Here is a 14,975-nt window from a genome sequence, read left to right as displayed (position 1 = left end):
TTGCCCAAGCTGGTCTCAAATGCCTGGGCTCAAATGATCCACCCACCTCTGCTTCCCAAAATGCTGGGATTATAGGCATGAGCCACCATGCCGGGTCTCGAGTGACTTCTGAAGACCACACAGCTAATGGGAGTATGGGGACTAGAATCTGAACTTCCTGAGGCTCATGAAATCACCTCCATAAATGCAACAAGTCATTAAAGAATTCACTCAATATTTTTTTCCAATAATAAATTAAGACTGTTGTTTCCTTCTCAAAAATTAAAAATAGCCATATGATCCAACAGTTCCACTTCTGGGTATATATATATATACAAAATCATTGAAAGCAGGATCTCAGAGATAGTTATACACCCATATTCATAGCAGCATTATTCACAACAGCCATAAAGGTTTGGAAGCAAAATGTGTGTGTGTGTGTATGTGTTTGAGATGGAGTCTTGCTCTGTCATCCAGGCTGGAGTACAGTGGCGTGATGTTGGCTCACTGCAACCTCCACCTCCCAGGTTCCACTGATTCTCCTGCCTCAGCCTCCTGAGTAGCTGGGACTACAGGCGCACTCCAACACGCCTGGCTAATTTTTGTATTTTTAGTACAGATGAGGTTTGGCCATGTTGGTCAGGCTGGTCTTGACCTCCTGACCTCAAGTGATCCACCTGCCGCAGCCTCCCCAAGTGTTGGAATTACAGGCGTGAGTCATTGTGCCCAGCCAAAATGTTTCATATATATATATATAAAAAACATAGCTTACTATAACATAAACGCACACACACACGCATGTATATATGTGCATATATATGTTCATTCAATGAAACATTCTGCCTTAAAAAGGAAGAAAATTCTGGCATGAGCTACAACATGTATGAACCCTGAGGAAAGACATAGTGCTAAGTGAAATGAGCCAGTCATAGGAAGAAAAATACTGTATGAGTCAATTTACATGAGGTACCTAGAGTTATCAAATTCATAGAGACAGAAAGTAGAGTAGTGATTGCCAGGTGCTAGGAGAAGTAGGAAATGAGGAATTATTTAATGGATACAGAGTCTGCTTGGGAAGATGATAAAGTTCTGGGGATGGATGGTGGTGATGGCTGGACAACTTTGTGAATCTACTTAATGCCATTCAACTGTACATTTAAAAATATTTAAGGCCGGGCGCGGTGGCTCACGCCTGTAATCCCAGCACTTTGGGAGGCTGAGGCGGGTGGATCACGAGGTCAGGAGATCGAGACCATCCTGGCTAACACGGTGAAACCCTGTCTCTACTAAAAATACAAAAAATTAGCCAGGTGCGGTGGTGGGCGCCTGCAGTCCCAGCTACTCGGGTGGCTGAGGCAGGAGAATGGCGTGAACTCAGGAGGCAGAGCTTGCAGCGAGCCGAGACTGTGCCACTGCATTCTAGCCTGGGCAACTGAGTGAGGCTCTGCCTCAAAAAAATATATTTATATAAAATATATTATTATATATATTATATTATATATTAGAAATATATAATATATATTACATTATATATAATATCTATTATATATCATATATAATATATAATCTATATATCATATAGATATTATATATAATAGTATATATATAAAATATAATATATATTTAAAATGCAAGAGGCTGAGGCAGGAGGATCACTGTAACCCAGGAGTTTGAGGTTATAGTGAGCTATGATTGAACCACTGCACTCCAACCTGGACAACAGAGAACCCATCTCAAATTAAAAAAAAAAGTAAAAATGGTAAATGTTATGTTATATATATTTACACACACACACACACACACACACAGTCATTTTCCACCAGTACAGGGTCAGACTTTGCCTTATCTCCTATTCCGACCCACAAAGGCATTTTTTTTCCTGTAATTCAGTTACCATGAAGTCCTGGTTTTTAGGCTATTAACAGAGCTTTGAGGCAAGATATCCACTTACAGTTACTTGTATCAAACAGCAATAACCCAATTCCACAACTTGCTTTGTTAGAGCTCCCTTTGCTGACCCCCTTTTGAGTCGCCTAATGCAAGAAAGATGTCAGGAGAGGCCAGAGAGCCAAAGGAAAGAGATTGGAAGAGTCTGAAGCCATAGCGTCCACACCAACTGGATTGTCCAGTTTCTGCTCCCTTCTTTCCTGCACTATTTTTGGGACATGTAATGTGATCTTAGGAATATTAGAGTAAGTATGAAAAACCACAGGGGCAAAGGGGTCAATGCCAACTAGTTCTGTCCCTTCTTTGTTGCTGAATTCTAGGCCTTTCCATTAGCCCATGGCACTCAAACTACAGCTGAGGAGTCCCTAAAATAGTCATTTGAGAAGATTCCCATCCTTCCCACTCTCTCTGTCCTTATGTTGGCTGGACTCTCATCCAGGGCTAGAGTAAATGGTTCAGTGCATCACAGTCAAGACTGTTCTCTTCATGACTCCCTAGGTCTGTGTGGCAGTGGTGAAGGTTGTAGTGGCAGGTTACATGGTAAATTTTTTCAGACCTCAGAACATCTCTGTTGCTTTCAAATAACCCTTCTTGAATTTTGTGGGGTTTTTTTTGTTTTGTTTTTTTTTGGGTTTTCATAGACAGGGTTTTGCTCTCTCACCCAGGCTGGTATGCAGTGACAGAATCACAGCTCACTTCACCCTGGACCTCCTGGGCTCATGCTCAGCCTTTCTTGTAGCTGGGACCACAGGCGCGAGCCACCATGCCCAGCTAATTTCTTCGTTTATTTTCGAGACAAGGTCTTGCTCTGTCACCCAGGCTGGAGAACAGTGGTGCAATCACCGATCATTGCACCGTTGACCTCCTGGACTCAGGTGATTCTTCCCATCTCAGCTTCCCAGGGAGCTGGGACTACAAGCACATGCCACCATGCCTGGCTAATTTTTTGTAAAGACAAGGTTTCACCACGTTTTTGCCCAGGCTGGTCTCAAACTCTTGGGTTCAAGTGATCCTCTCACCTCAGTCTCTCAAAATGTTGTGATTATAGTGAGTCACCTTCCCTGGCCTTGAATTTTATAATCATATGGACATTGTGTATTTCATAAGTTTTTAGTTTTTCCTCTTTAAATTATTAGGAAACTCAAAGTCAAATTTTAAGTCAATGCTAGCAAAGTAAATAGAATCTTATTGCACGTGTTTTGAATCTTACTCTCAATTTCACCTCATTTTTATCTTGATAGACTTTATGTATGTATGTGTACACACCTCTACTCCAAAACCTATAAAATATAGGCAAGATAAATACGACTAGCTAAAAATTCCCGTTCCTTGTTATATATAGTCCTCTATTAACAACTGTTAGTGGTAGAGGCATTGAGGCAATAGAAACTTACACATTTTGAACAGCTTTATATTCATGATTTTATTGAATCCTCACCAAGCCACATGAGGTAAGCAGGGCTGACAATATTTACATTTTACAGTAGATGGGGGATGGGTAGGATGTCAGAGAAATTAAACTGTCCCAAGGTCACCAAGAGTAAAGAATACTGGCACAGAGGCTCATGCCTGTAATCCCAGCACTTTGGGAGGCCGAGGCAGGATGACTGCTTGAGCCCAGGAGTTCAAGACCAGCCTGGGCAACATAGTGAAACCCTGACTTTACAAAAAACACAAAAATTAGCCAGCTGTGGTGCCGCGGGCCTGTAGTCCCAGCTGCTTGCGAAGCTGAGGCAGGGGGATTGCTTGAGCCAGGGAGGTTGAGCCTGCAGTGAGCTACGTTGGTACCACCACACTCCAGCCTAGGTGACAGAGAGAGACCCTGTCTCTAAATAAATACATAAAATTCAAGTCACTACTCTCTATGTTACAGTTCTAGACTGCTTCCCTCACTCCTGCCTCATTTGTTTTTCCTGAAATATTATCCTTTATCTGTCTAAACATGTTTGGGTACATCTTTAAGTGCTAGCCTGGATTTTATAGCTGCTTTTTCAGTTTAGACAATTAACCATTTTCCTTCTCCTATCAGATCTACCAGCAGTATTTCTTCACTTTCTCAGACCTCTTTTCTATTTTGATACCAGAGACAGTTATTCACTCCTTTTCCATTCCTGCAGAATATCCTTTGCATGATGTAATGAAACTGGCACTGGACTGGGGATGAATTCTTTACCAACTGTGTGGCCATGAGCTTGATACTTTACTGTGCTATTTTCAGCTTTATCATCTGTAAAATGCAGTGGTTGGAGACTTCTGAGTTCCCTTTCTGCTTTCTGCTTCTGTGAATTATAAACGCATACTTTGCTACCTTTACTTACTTACTTACTTACTTTATTTATTTATTTATTTATTTATTTATTTAAGACAGAGTCTTGCTTATTTATTTATTTATTTATTTATTTATTTATTTAAGACAGAGTCTTGCTCTGTCACCCAGGCTGGAGTGCAGTGGCATGATATCTGCTCACTGCAACCTCCGCTTCCAGGATTCAAGCGATTCTTGTGTCTCAGCCTCCTGAGTAGCTGGGATTAGAGGTGCCTGCCACCACACCCAGCTAATTTTTGTATTTTTAGTAGAGACAGGGTTTTGCCATGTTGGCCAGGCTGGTCTCAAACACCTGACCTCAAGTGATCCACCTGCCTTGGCTTCCCAAAGTGCTGGGATCACAGAAGACACCACACCCAGCTGCGACCTTCAATTTACTCAAAATTTTTTCTGCTGGCCACCTCAGCAGCTCAGTTGGACATCATTTTTCAGTTAGACATCATTTTTCAGTTGGACATCATTTTTGGTCTTCTGCAGTTTACTGTGGTGTGTCAAAGATAAGAAGGATGGGACCATATGCTTACCTTTGTTTATGATTAAAGCCAGCTAACCATGAACATTGTATTTTAAAAAACTGAACTCTTTCCTAAGGCAGATATCATGGCTAGAGCTTTGAGGAGCAATTCTAGATGAATTAAATATTCTATGTAACTACTCACTAAGAGAATGACTTTGAGTAACAAACACCCCATATTTTTCGGAGCCTACGTTTCTTCATTTTTGTGATGGGAATGACAAAGTCTAAGCCACTTATGCAGTAGGAAGGTTAAAGGTGATGACCTGTGAGGAAGGCTGTGAAAGGCAAATTCAATGTCCTGATACTTATACTACAATTCCACCCGTGTGATGATGCCCTGTCTTGCATTAGCCATACTCCTGACCTTGTTTTCTATCAGAATGCAAGTCTAGAAAAGGTAACCATTGTTCATGTCATTTACATATTCATTTACCAAACATTTATTGAAGATCTACTGTGGCACTTTGCTTATAAGCATACAAGGATGCATAAAATAACTGTACTTTTAAGAAGCCCACAGCTCAGTAGACAGACACACAAATAAATAACTGATATACAGTGTCAAGAGAGCGGTCTTAGATGAGTGTAAGGTGTTAGAGAGCACAGAGGAGGTGAACCAATTCCGCCTATGGGGGTTGGGAAACAGCATTAAATTGGTCCTTGAGAAAATGGGGGAAATGGAGACAACTTCAGAGGCTTCTGGGCAAAAAGAATCATACAAACAAGGAAAAAGAGGGATGAACATGTATGGTATATTTAAAAAGGGAAAACTGAGTCATTTATTGTGGCTAGGATGAGGGGGCAGCAGAGAGAGACTGAGCAGGAGGGAAGTCTGGAAAAGTAGGCTGATAAAAAAATTAGATATATTATATACCAAATTGGAGAAAGGCCATGAGATTTCAGAGAGAAAACAATTCAAATACACCACGAGATTGTTTTATGATCTTGATTATTAGTTATAGAGAAGATTAGGCTGCTGTATCAGAGACCTCAAAACACAGTAGCTTAAAAAAACACAACTACGGTAGCCTAAATATAATCTACACTGGAGAAGCGGCTCTGCTCCAGGAGGTTATTTAGGAACGCAGGTTCCTTTCATCCTGTAGCTCTCTTGTCTTCCAGGGAATTGTCCTGGTCTTTGTAGTTGAAGTTAGTATCTCAGTATCATTGCTGCTTTTGGAAAGGGCCACAAGTCCAGGACAAATTTTTCTTTCTTTCTTTCTCTTCTTCTCTCTCTCCCCCCGCTGCTCCCCACCACCTTTCTCCCTTCGTTCCTTTCCTTCCTTTTCCTTTTCTCCTTACCTCCATCACTCATTTCTTTCTCTTCTTTCTCCTCTTTCTCTCTCTCTCTTTTTTTTTTTTAACAGGGTCTCACTCTGTTGCCCAGGCTGGAATGCAGTAGTGTGATCAAAGGTCACTGCAGCCTCAATCTCCTGGGCTCAAGCAATCTCCTGCCTCAGTCTTCTGAGCATCAGGGACTACAGATGTGTGGCATCATGCCCAGCTAATTTTTCTATTTTTCTTTTTTGCAGAGACAAAGTCTCACTATGTTGCCCAGACTGGTCTTGAACTCCTGGGCTCAAGTGATCCTCCTGCCTTGGCCTTCCAAAGTACTGGGGTTACAGGCATGAACCACTATGCCTGGCCCAGGACAAATTTCTTTTAAGCAAGTGTCATGAAGTTGCAGTCAACAATTCTGCTCACATTCCTTTGAGAAGAACTTAATCTTGTGTCATATCTAGTTGCAAGGAAGGCTAGGAAATTTAACTTTATATTTTATTAGGATTTTATTTTAATAGGATTGGTTCTCAAACATGGTAGGGAGGGATCAAACTCTCTTGAGGACATTTTTTTTTTTTAGCTGGAGTCCCGCTCCTTTTCCCAGACTGGAGTACAGTGACACGATCTCAGCTCACTGCAACCTCCGCCTCCCAGACTCAAGCGACTCTACTGCCTTAGCCTCCAGAGTAGCTGGGACTACAGGTGTGTGCCAACACACCAAGATAAGTTTTGTATTGTTAGTGGAGACAGGGTTTCACCATGTTGGCCAGGCTGATCCCGAACTCCTGGCCTCAAGTGATCTGCCTGCTTTGGCCTCCTGAAGTGCTGGGATTACAGGTGTGAGCCACTGTGCTCAGCCTAATACTGACTTTAAATTGTTCATCTGTATATCTAGGAATAGAGAAAGAACAGATTTGGGAGTGGGGAGGGCATAGTCAGCCACAACTTGCTTATTTGGGAACCTCATCAATTCCTAGATTAATTTCACTTGTAGTGTTTATCATTTATATTACAATGTGTGTGTCCTCTGAATGCCTGTGTTGATTACTTTGTCTAAAAAGTGATTTGAATGATCTAGGATTTATACAGGCAAATCAAGAAAATGTGAAATATATCTCTGTGTGTCAACATTCAACTTAGTTCACAAATTAAAACTTAAGTTGATTATTAGAAAAATATTGCAATTTTGAATTATGTTTCTAATTCTGTAAAACTCTAACGTTCTAGTTTCCATATCAATGTCTTGCAAGAGGATTACGTTTTTATTTGGGTCAACAAAGCAAAATTCCTGGAAGAGCCTACTATTTTCAAGGCATAAAGCCAACCTACACAGAAACATGAGGCTCTCAATGGGGTTAGCAACCCAAATTCAGCCTATTAGATTTGCACCTGATTTCCAGTGGCATGGTGGAGCCAAGGTTACTGGAATGCAAATTCACAAAGGTGGGAAGAATTGATATAGTGTAAACATTTAAGCCATGTGAACTATTATTACTGGTATTATTTTAATATTATTTAATATTAGGTTTAAGAATATTAGAAGCAGCAATTTGTGGAGTAAGTAGAACCTATTTCACTAACAGACCTTATTATACACCTTCTGGCTATGGGATTTTGAGAAGAGTCTGGGAAAAATTTACTCCTACATTGCCTCTGTTGATTAAAGTCCCTGAAAACTAGTATCAACGGAGGGTCTTCCTTGTTTCCTTACCTCTCTTTCACACTCTACTCCTCCTTCCCTTTCTCTCTTTTTCTCATTCATTCCAGCGGTGCCATAGTTCAGGACTGCATCTTCTCTCATTTCTTTCTAACCACTCTCTTTGCCTCCACTACTAGAATGATATTTCTAATTTGTAAATCTTATTTTGTATATCTCTTGGTTAAATACAGCCCCTCCAGTGAAGGTTCAAAGGGCTCACAATGCTCTCCACCACCTTGGCTCTGCCTGCCTTTCTAAGGTCATCTCTAGTTACAGTAATACAGTCCAGTGCCGCCTAAGGACATTTCAGTCAATGAGAGACGGCAGATACAATGGTGGTCCTATAAGATTATATAATACTGTATTTTTATTGTACCTTTTCTATGTTTAGATATAGGAATGGTACCATTGTGTTACAGTTGCCTATAATATTCAGTAGAGTAACCTGCTGTACAGAGCTGTAGCCCAGAGCTATACCACATAGCCTAGGTGTGTGCAAGGTTATACCATCTAGGTTTCTGCAAGTATACTCTGCGATGTTCTCACAACAACTAAATTGCCTAACAACGTATTTCACAGAATGTATCCCTGTCATGAAGTGACACATGACTATAAAAGCTAATCCTAACTGGACAACTAGCCACAATCAAATACATCCCTGTTCTTTGGCCTGTTGCATACACTGACATAATTGTTTTTTCCTGGAGAGGAATGCCCAGCCCCTCACCTGTCTACCTGACTAATGCATATTTCTGTCCCAACACAAATGTCTCTTTTTTAGGCCTTAATGACTGTCTCTGCCTTAATGACCCAGATAAAATGAATCATTCTATCACCACTGCTTGTTTTATATATACATACATATATATATATATATATATATATATATATATATATATAGTGTTGGACATAGCGCTTATCACATTACACTATTAGCTAGCTTTATGTCTTATCTCCCCCATTGCATTGAAAGCTTGTTAGAGGCAGGGATAATGTCTCATTTTTTGCTGTATCCCTAGCTCTTAGCACCTTCAATGTGCCTATATTGAGCACACATAATGTAGTAGTTAATTTACATATGTTATCTATCTCCCATTTTCCAGATCAGAAATCTAAAGCTTGCAGAGGTTTTGCCTGGGGAAAAAAAAAAAAAGAATACACATGGTAGAAACAACATTAAAACCTAAGTTGAGGCCGGGCGTGGTGGCTCACGCCTATAATCCCAGAACTTTGGGAGGCCAAGGTGGGCAGATCACGAGGTCAGGAGATCGAGACCATCCTGCCCAACATGGTGCAACCCAGTCTCTACTAAAAAATACAAAAATTAGCCAGGCATGGTGGTTGGTGCCTATAGTCCCAACTACTCAGGAGGCCTACGCAGGAGAATCACTTGAACCCAGTAGACGGAGGTTGCAGTGAGCCAAGATCACACCACTGCACTCCAACCTGAGCAACAAGATCAAAAACTCTGTCTCAAAAAAAAAAAAAAACAAAAAAGCCAAAAAACCTAGGTTGGACTCCAAAACCAATACTTTGTTGTCAATGCTATGTTGTTGTTGACTGGATGGAGATATAAAAGGTCACTTTGGAAATGGTGTCAACCTACCATATCACAGTGAGTTAATGCACTACAGACAATGCGCACAAAATTCACTGTTACCACCTACTTACAAGGCCTGGACTGCTTAGCATCGGCGATTATTCAGACCATAGCATCTACAGAGCAATGCAATACAGGTTGACACGACTTGTGCATCTCAAAGGTTCTTACCTTTTGACAAAACAGCCTTACAGTCTCACAATAGGTTGATGTCTGGCTTTATAGGTATTATGTAACCATCTCAAGGTCACACAGTCTAGTACCAGCTAAACTAGGCCCAAAACTTTTTTTTTTTGGTTACTTACAAAAAAATTATTATTATTATTATTGTATTTTTAGTAGAGATGGGGTTTCACCATGTTGGCCAGGCTGGTCTTGATATCCTGACCTGGTGATCCGCCTGCCTCGGCCTCCCAAAGTATTATTTTTTATTTAAACTGAAGCCGCTACATCCCATCAAGTATATTTCTAGATGAAAGTAGTACACCAACTGGAAATGGATGCTCAGTGGAGGAAGCTAGGATTAAATGCCACAGGCTTGCTACAGCCAAGAGCGTATCTGCATCTATGAGGGGCAGACCAGAACAGCAAAGCTAATGCCAAGGCCAGCCACACTACGGCTGCATCAGTCGACTAGTTGTAGAGTGCAAGACCAAAGCAAAAAATGTGATTCAATATAAAATATGAGGTTTCTCTAACCTCCAATTTAACTATGCAAGGTCCTGTTATTAATTAATTAGGTACCTTCACCAAGGACAGTTAAGAAAATCAGACAACTGCCAGGTTGCTTCCTATTACTCTTGACTTCTTACTGGATACTTTTTATCAAGTGAGGTAAGCACACGATTTCCTCTAAGTTATTCAGCAAAATGTCCTATGCTCCTAAACTGACTCAAAGCAAACACATTTTTTTTTTTTTCTTTTTTTTTTTTGAGGCGGAGTCTCACTCTGTCGCCAGGCTGGAGTGCAGCGGCCTGATCTCGCTCACTGCCACCTCCGCCTGCTGGGTTCAAGCTATTCTTGTGCCTAAGCCTCCCGAGTAGCTGGGATTACAGGCACGCGCCACCACACCCAGCTAATTTTTGTATTTTTGGTAGAGACAGGGTTTCACCATGTTGAGCAGGATGGTCTCGATCTCCTGACCTCGTGATCCGCCCACCTCGGCCTCCCAAAATATTGGGATTACCGATGTGAGCCACCGAGCCCAGCCAGCAATCACATTTTTAAAAACAACAACAAAAAGCGCAGTAGCCTGGTTGTGTGCTTTCCATTTAAAGAGATACTCCCTCCCTCAGAGTCGTATTTCCTTGCTCTGCACCAATGGCTATTTTGTTGTTTAAAACAAACACCTAAACGGTGACATTGAAATATCCAGACTACATGGTCTTAAAGAGTCTGGGTTAATGAAATAAGGTGAGTCAGTGAGATGAAAGACTTAATGTTCCAATAATTATCTTTTAAAACCCCCCTTTTAAATGTCAAAACTCTTCAGCTCTTCTCTTAGGGGAGTAGGAAGGGGAGGGGTCTCCTTTAATTTTGTGGAACCTAGGTTTTGTAAGGATATTGACAAATTAGATGCTCGGCAATTAAATTAGAATTTCACCGTATCTCCTGCCTTAAAAGAACAGCTTTATTCTTGAGGGAGCCCACCTAACAATTTTATGTTCAGTCATCTGCAGAGAATAGAGCCACTGTCTTTTTCTTTCCTAACCTAGAGCAGAAGCTTTATTTCACTGCAAGTTCCCTGTGACATTTTGCACTCTCTTGATTTAATGCACCAAAGAGGATCTTTAGCTCTTGGTCTACACCAGTGCAAATAAAGGTTAAATCTCTCACTAACCATCATGAACTAGCCTAATAACTCACGAGAGGCCCTGGAAAAAGAAACCGAGAAAGCAGGTGTGCAGACTTGATTAAAACGTGCAAAACCCGCACAACCGCAGGCAAAGGTACTTTATCCTCACGTTTGCCCAGTACCGGCTGCGAGGTCCGCAGGCAGGGGAACTTGTACTGCGCCAAAAGCACGATTCCGAGAGCCGGGCCTAGTAACACAGGGGCTTTTCTTCAGAACGGTGTCCAGACCGGAGCTTGCGCCGAATGTAGGGGCTCCTATTGGCCACGCGCCGTAGGGGAGGAGACGACTGGCGGGGAGGGAGACCGGAGGAGGGGAGAAGGGGGCAAGGCCTTTTCCCTGCCCCCTCCCGGCCCCCTCCACCGGCTGCCGCCGGTGCCTCGTGCGTGGTTACTATGCAAATTGCAGCGATTGCGGAAATAAACAAGGGGGTAGGGAGAGGAGAGAGGGACTGCCGAATCGATTGCAACTTCTGCAAAGTCTCGTACAATCCAAAGCACGCAAGGCAAAACCAGAGAGAATCTGAGAACCAGCCAGCCCAGGTTGGATCGCTTTCAAAAGAGAGCGAGCGAACGAGAGAGAGACAGTGAGAGAGGGAGAGAGCGCGCCTTGCAATTGCAAAAGCCTTCTGATTTGGAGTTAAAAAAAAAAAATTCTCCAAGAAGCCTGCAATTGGCCAACAGCTTTTTAAAAAATCTCTTCCGGGTTTTCAACGGTTCCAAGTTTATTTAGATATTTTTTTTTTTAATGCAAAAAAAAGGGGACAACAAATGAAGCAATTCGTCTGAGCATTTTAAAGTTTCTCACGTACTCTTTTTACATTGCAATGGTACGTGGTACATCTTAAACTTTCTATTTTGCATTTATATGATATGCGTTTTATAAACAATAATGGTAGAATGATTTTGTTTAATGGCTAAGACTAAAATTTCTCTAGCTCGCATATGCACTTAAGTGATTGCTGGGTAAATGTCTATCGTGATGGTTTTGTTTTAAAGATGTAGCTTTGCTGATGGTGTTTTTGCTATGTGCATCAGAGACCGGGTTTTCTTTTTCTTTTTCTTTTTTTTTCGGGATTTGAAAAAATTGCTGAGCTTGACAGATTTTTTTTTCCTCCTGGCGCTTGCTCGGTTCCAGAAAGGGGTGGGGGGAAATCCTGTACGTGCTCTGTTCTGTAAAAGACGTCTGGCCTCAGCAGTCAACCTAACCCGAAAAGAAATGTCTGGACCCGGAGAATAATTGACGATTTGATCCTCTAATCAATGGGACAACATGGGAGATTGACAAAAGCTTTATCCAATCATAAGAAAGCTTGGGTGTACAATAGTTCTCAATAGCCAGAGGGGGCGGGGCAGAGGAGATCTGAAGTTCTCTGCAGCTCTGAAGGGGATGGTGTGGTTCAAGCTGTCAAAGCTACAAGCGCTTCCGGATTTAGCAAGTACAATAGGAAAGAGTTTTCGCGTTTAAGAAAAAAAAAAAAAAAAACTGATCGGGGGAGTTTGCATGAATCGTGTGCCTTCTTCCTTGTCTTTTGGAAAAAGAAACATTCTGCTAGAGAAATAACTTTGCATTAGATATTAACTTTGCATTAGCTATTATTTTTAAGCTCCGGGAAGTTGGTAACTTGTGGAATGTGAAGTTCAACTTTAAGAAACGTGTAGCTTAAATCTTGCCTGAATTGTGGGACTGTAGTGAGCTTTGGGAAGTAACATATTGCGTATTCAGCATTACAAAACTTCTTACTCTGATTATCTTAGAAGCTTTGGCATTTCAAGTACTTTGGAATTAATAAGTAAACCTCTCTTCTTGAACTCTAAACAACAGTTTTAAAGGAGAAAATGTTTCACATGTGGACTAGCAGCTGTCTTACACACTTGAAATGAGGGGAGTGTTTTTTCTTGGCTGTTCTTGAATTCTGCTTTTTAAGTGTATGGTCAGTAGGAAATAGAACATTAAGACTGGCCAAGTTCACATTTCTTCTTGTTACTACAACAACCCCCATGGAGGGTGTGAGTATGGAAGATCGCTGACTTGCTAACTGTTAGTTGGAGTCTGGCCTCTTGGACAAGTGCTTGATACAAATCCAGTGGAAACCAACTGCAGTAGCTTGTCTTGGAGACAGTAACTGGCAGCCTCTGACTAAAATATCTCCATCTCCTCTCTGAGCAGTGTAGACACCTAATTCTGTTGGGAAGTGAATGGAAAATAATATGGGCTCTTTCCCTTCTTTGGATTAAATTCCCATCGAGTTATTTCCCAAGGCTTTAGGCCTTCCAGTCAAATCTGGCTTGGAAATTTGATGTAAGAATTCACTTGGACACTCACTTCAGCAACATGATTCAATTTAGGATTATATGCACATAAGAAAAATCTGCACAGAAGTGACCAGCAGGTCAAAAACCAGAGAAGAAAAAATGTTGAAAAATGCCAGTTAATAAAGTTAGTGTTGGTAAGAACTACAGAGTTACGGTGTTGTCACTTATGAATCCCAGTTCTATCTTCACTGCTTTGGGTATTAAAATCTAAATCATATTAATAAGATCTCCCTATTAAGTAACCTCCAAAATGAGAGCTATTTGAGATGTACATATAAGTGAAACCTTATTGACGTAATTTATATATCTAAGAGGATTTCACTAAAGCTGGCAAGGTAACGTTTCTGCAAATAAAACACAGTAAATGCAAGGCTGGGCTCTGTGCCAGGAAGAATATGGATAGCAGAGAGCATGACAGGAGCCTCCTTTGCGCAGAGACAATCCCATTTCAAGGCAGCCTCCTACCACTTGCAAAATAAATGATTGGAGTGGTTATTTCCAATAAGGGGTTTATCCTTCCTAACAATGGGTCATTTATATGATTGCAGTAAACTAGTTTCCATACTTCACCTGCGTTTCCTCCACTGCTCTCTCTACTATCCTTTCTTTCTTCCCTCCTCCATCCCTGCTCTCTCTCAAGTGCCTTAGTATCTTTGTGAACTCTGGACAAGGATTTACTTTTGCAACTTGGGAAGAGGGGAGAGGGTTGGAAATGTTTTTTACCCCTAGTCTGCCCTTTGAGGAACATCTGTTTCTTTGTGCGTGTGTTTAAATTTATGCCTGTTGGAGAGAAAGTTACCAGAAGCCTTTCTGTAACTGTAACTCTTCTACTGTATTTTTCTCAGTCTTGTTTCCAAAGGCTGTAGTTGGAACTGTGCTTTGTAGTGTTTCCCCCGCCTCCCCCCCTCCCTCCGCGGGGGAGAGAGCGGGAGCTGGCGGAGATAGGAGAGAAAGCAGGAGCGGATGTGAAGGGCTTTGGTGCTGAACTTGGATCCAGCCCTTGCCTAGAGGGCGCAAACAATCGTCCCATATCCAAAAGTCTTAAGAAGGGCGCCAAAAGTTACTTAAGATAATATTGCTAACCGCAGAAAGCTGGAAATCGCGGGCACATCCACTGCTGCACAAAAGAAGTTTTTAAAGTAGAAATATCAGCATTAAATTACTTCCCCCATTTTTTTTTTTTTTTAAAACAGGGCGATGTGCCAGTCCTTTTTAAAAAAAAAAAAAAATCTTTTTCTTTTTTCCTTGAGACTCAAAAGTAAGAATCTTTGCCGTTTTGAAAAGAGGCAGATGTGAAGTCTATCTTTTAATACACCAAAAGAAAGATTTTAATCTGCTCTGGAAGAGAGCTTCCCGAGTACACACTCCGAACAATAACTTCTCACTGTGCCTCAGTTACATGTTGGGACCGTCAGCCAGAAACTTCTATCGAGGAAACTTGGAGCGCATTGAAGTTATA

The 14,975-nt window shown here is 41.4% G+C and overlaps 1 protein-coding gene and 1 long non-coding RNA gene across 2 annotated transcripts in view; one reads left to right on the top strand and one right to left on the bottom strand.

Moving 5' to 3' along the window:
- Positions 1–14,975, bottom strand: part of LOC103224710 (uncharacterized) — a 144,168-nt gene that overhangs the window by 125,997 nt on the left and 3,196 nt on the right. The window lies entirely within an intron of this gene.
- Positions 11,639–14,975, top strand: part of NFIA (nuclear factor I A) — a 386,737-nt gene continuing 383,400 nt past the window's right edge. Inside the window, exon 1 of the mRNA XM_007978527.3 lies at positions 11,639–12,030. Coding sequence (XP_007976718.1) covers positions 12,028–12,030 — 3 coding nt within the window. The 5' untranslated portion in view covers positions 11,639–12,027. The remainder of the gene's footprint in view (positions 12,031–14,975) is intronic.

This window comes from Chlorocebus sabaeus, chromosome 20 (assembly GCF_047675955.1).
Source record: "Chlorocebus sabaeus isolate Y175 chromosome 20, mChlSab1.0.hap1, whole genome shotgun sequence".
Taxonomy (NCBI): Eukaryota; Metazoa; Chordata; class Mammalia; order Primates; family Cercopithecidae; genus Chlorocebus; species Chlorocebus sabaeus.
This window is presented reverse-complemented; position numbering and strand designations above follow the sequence as displayed.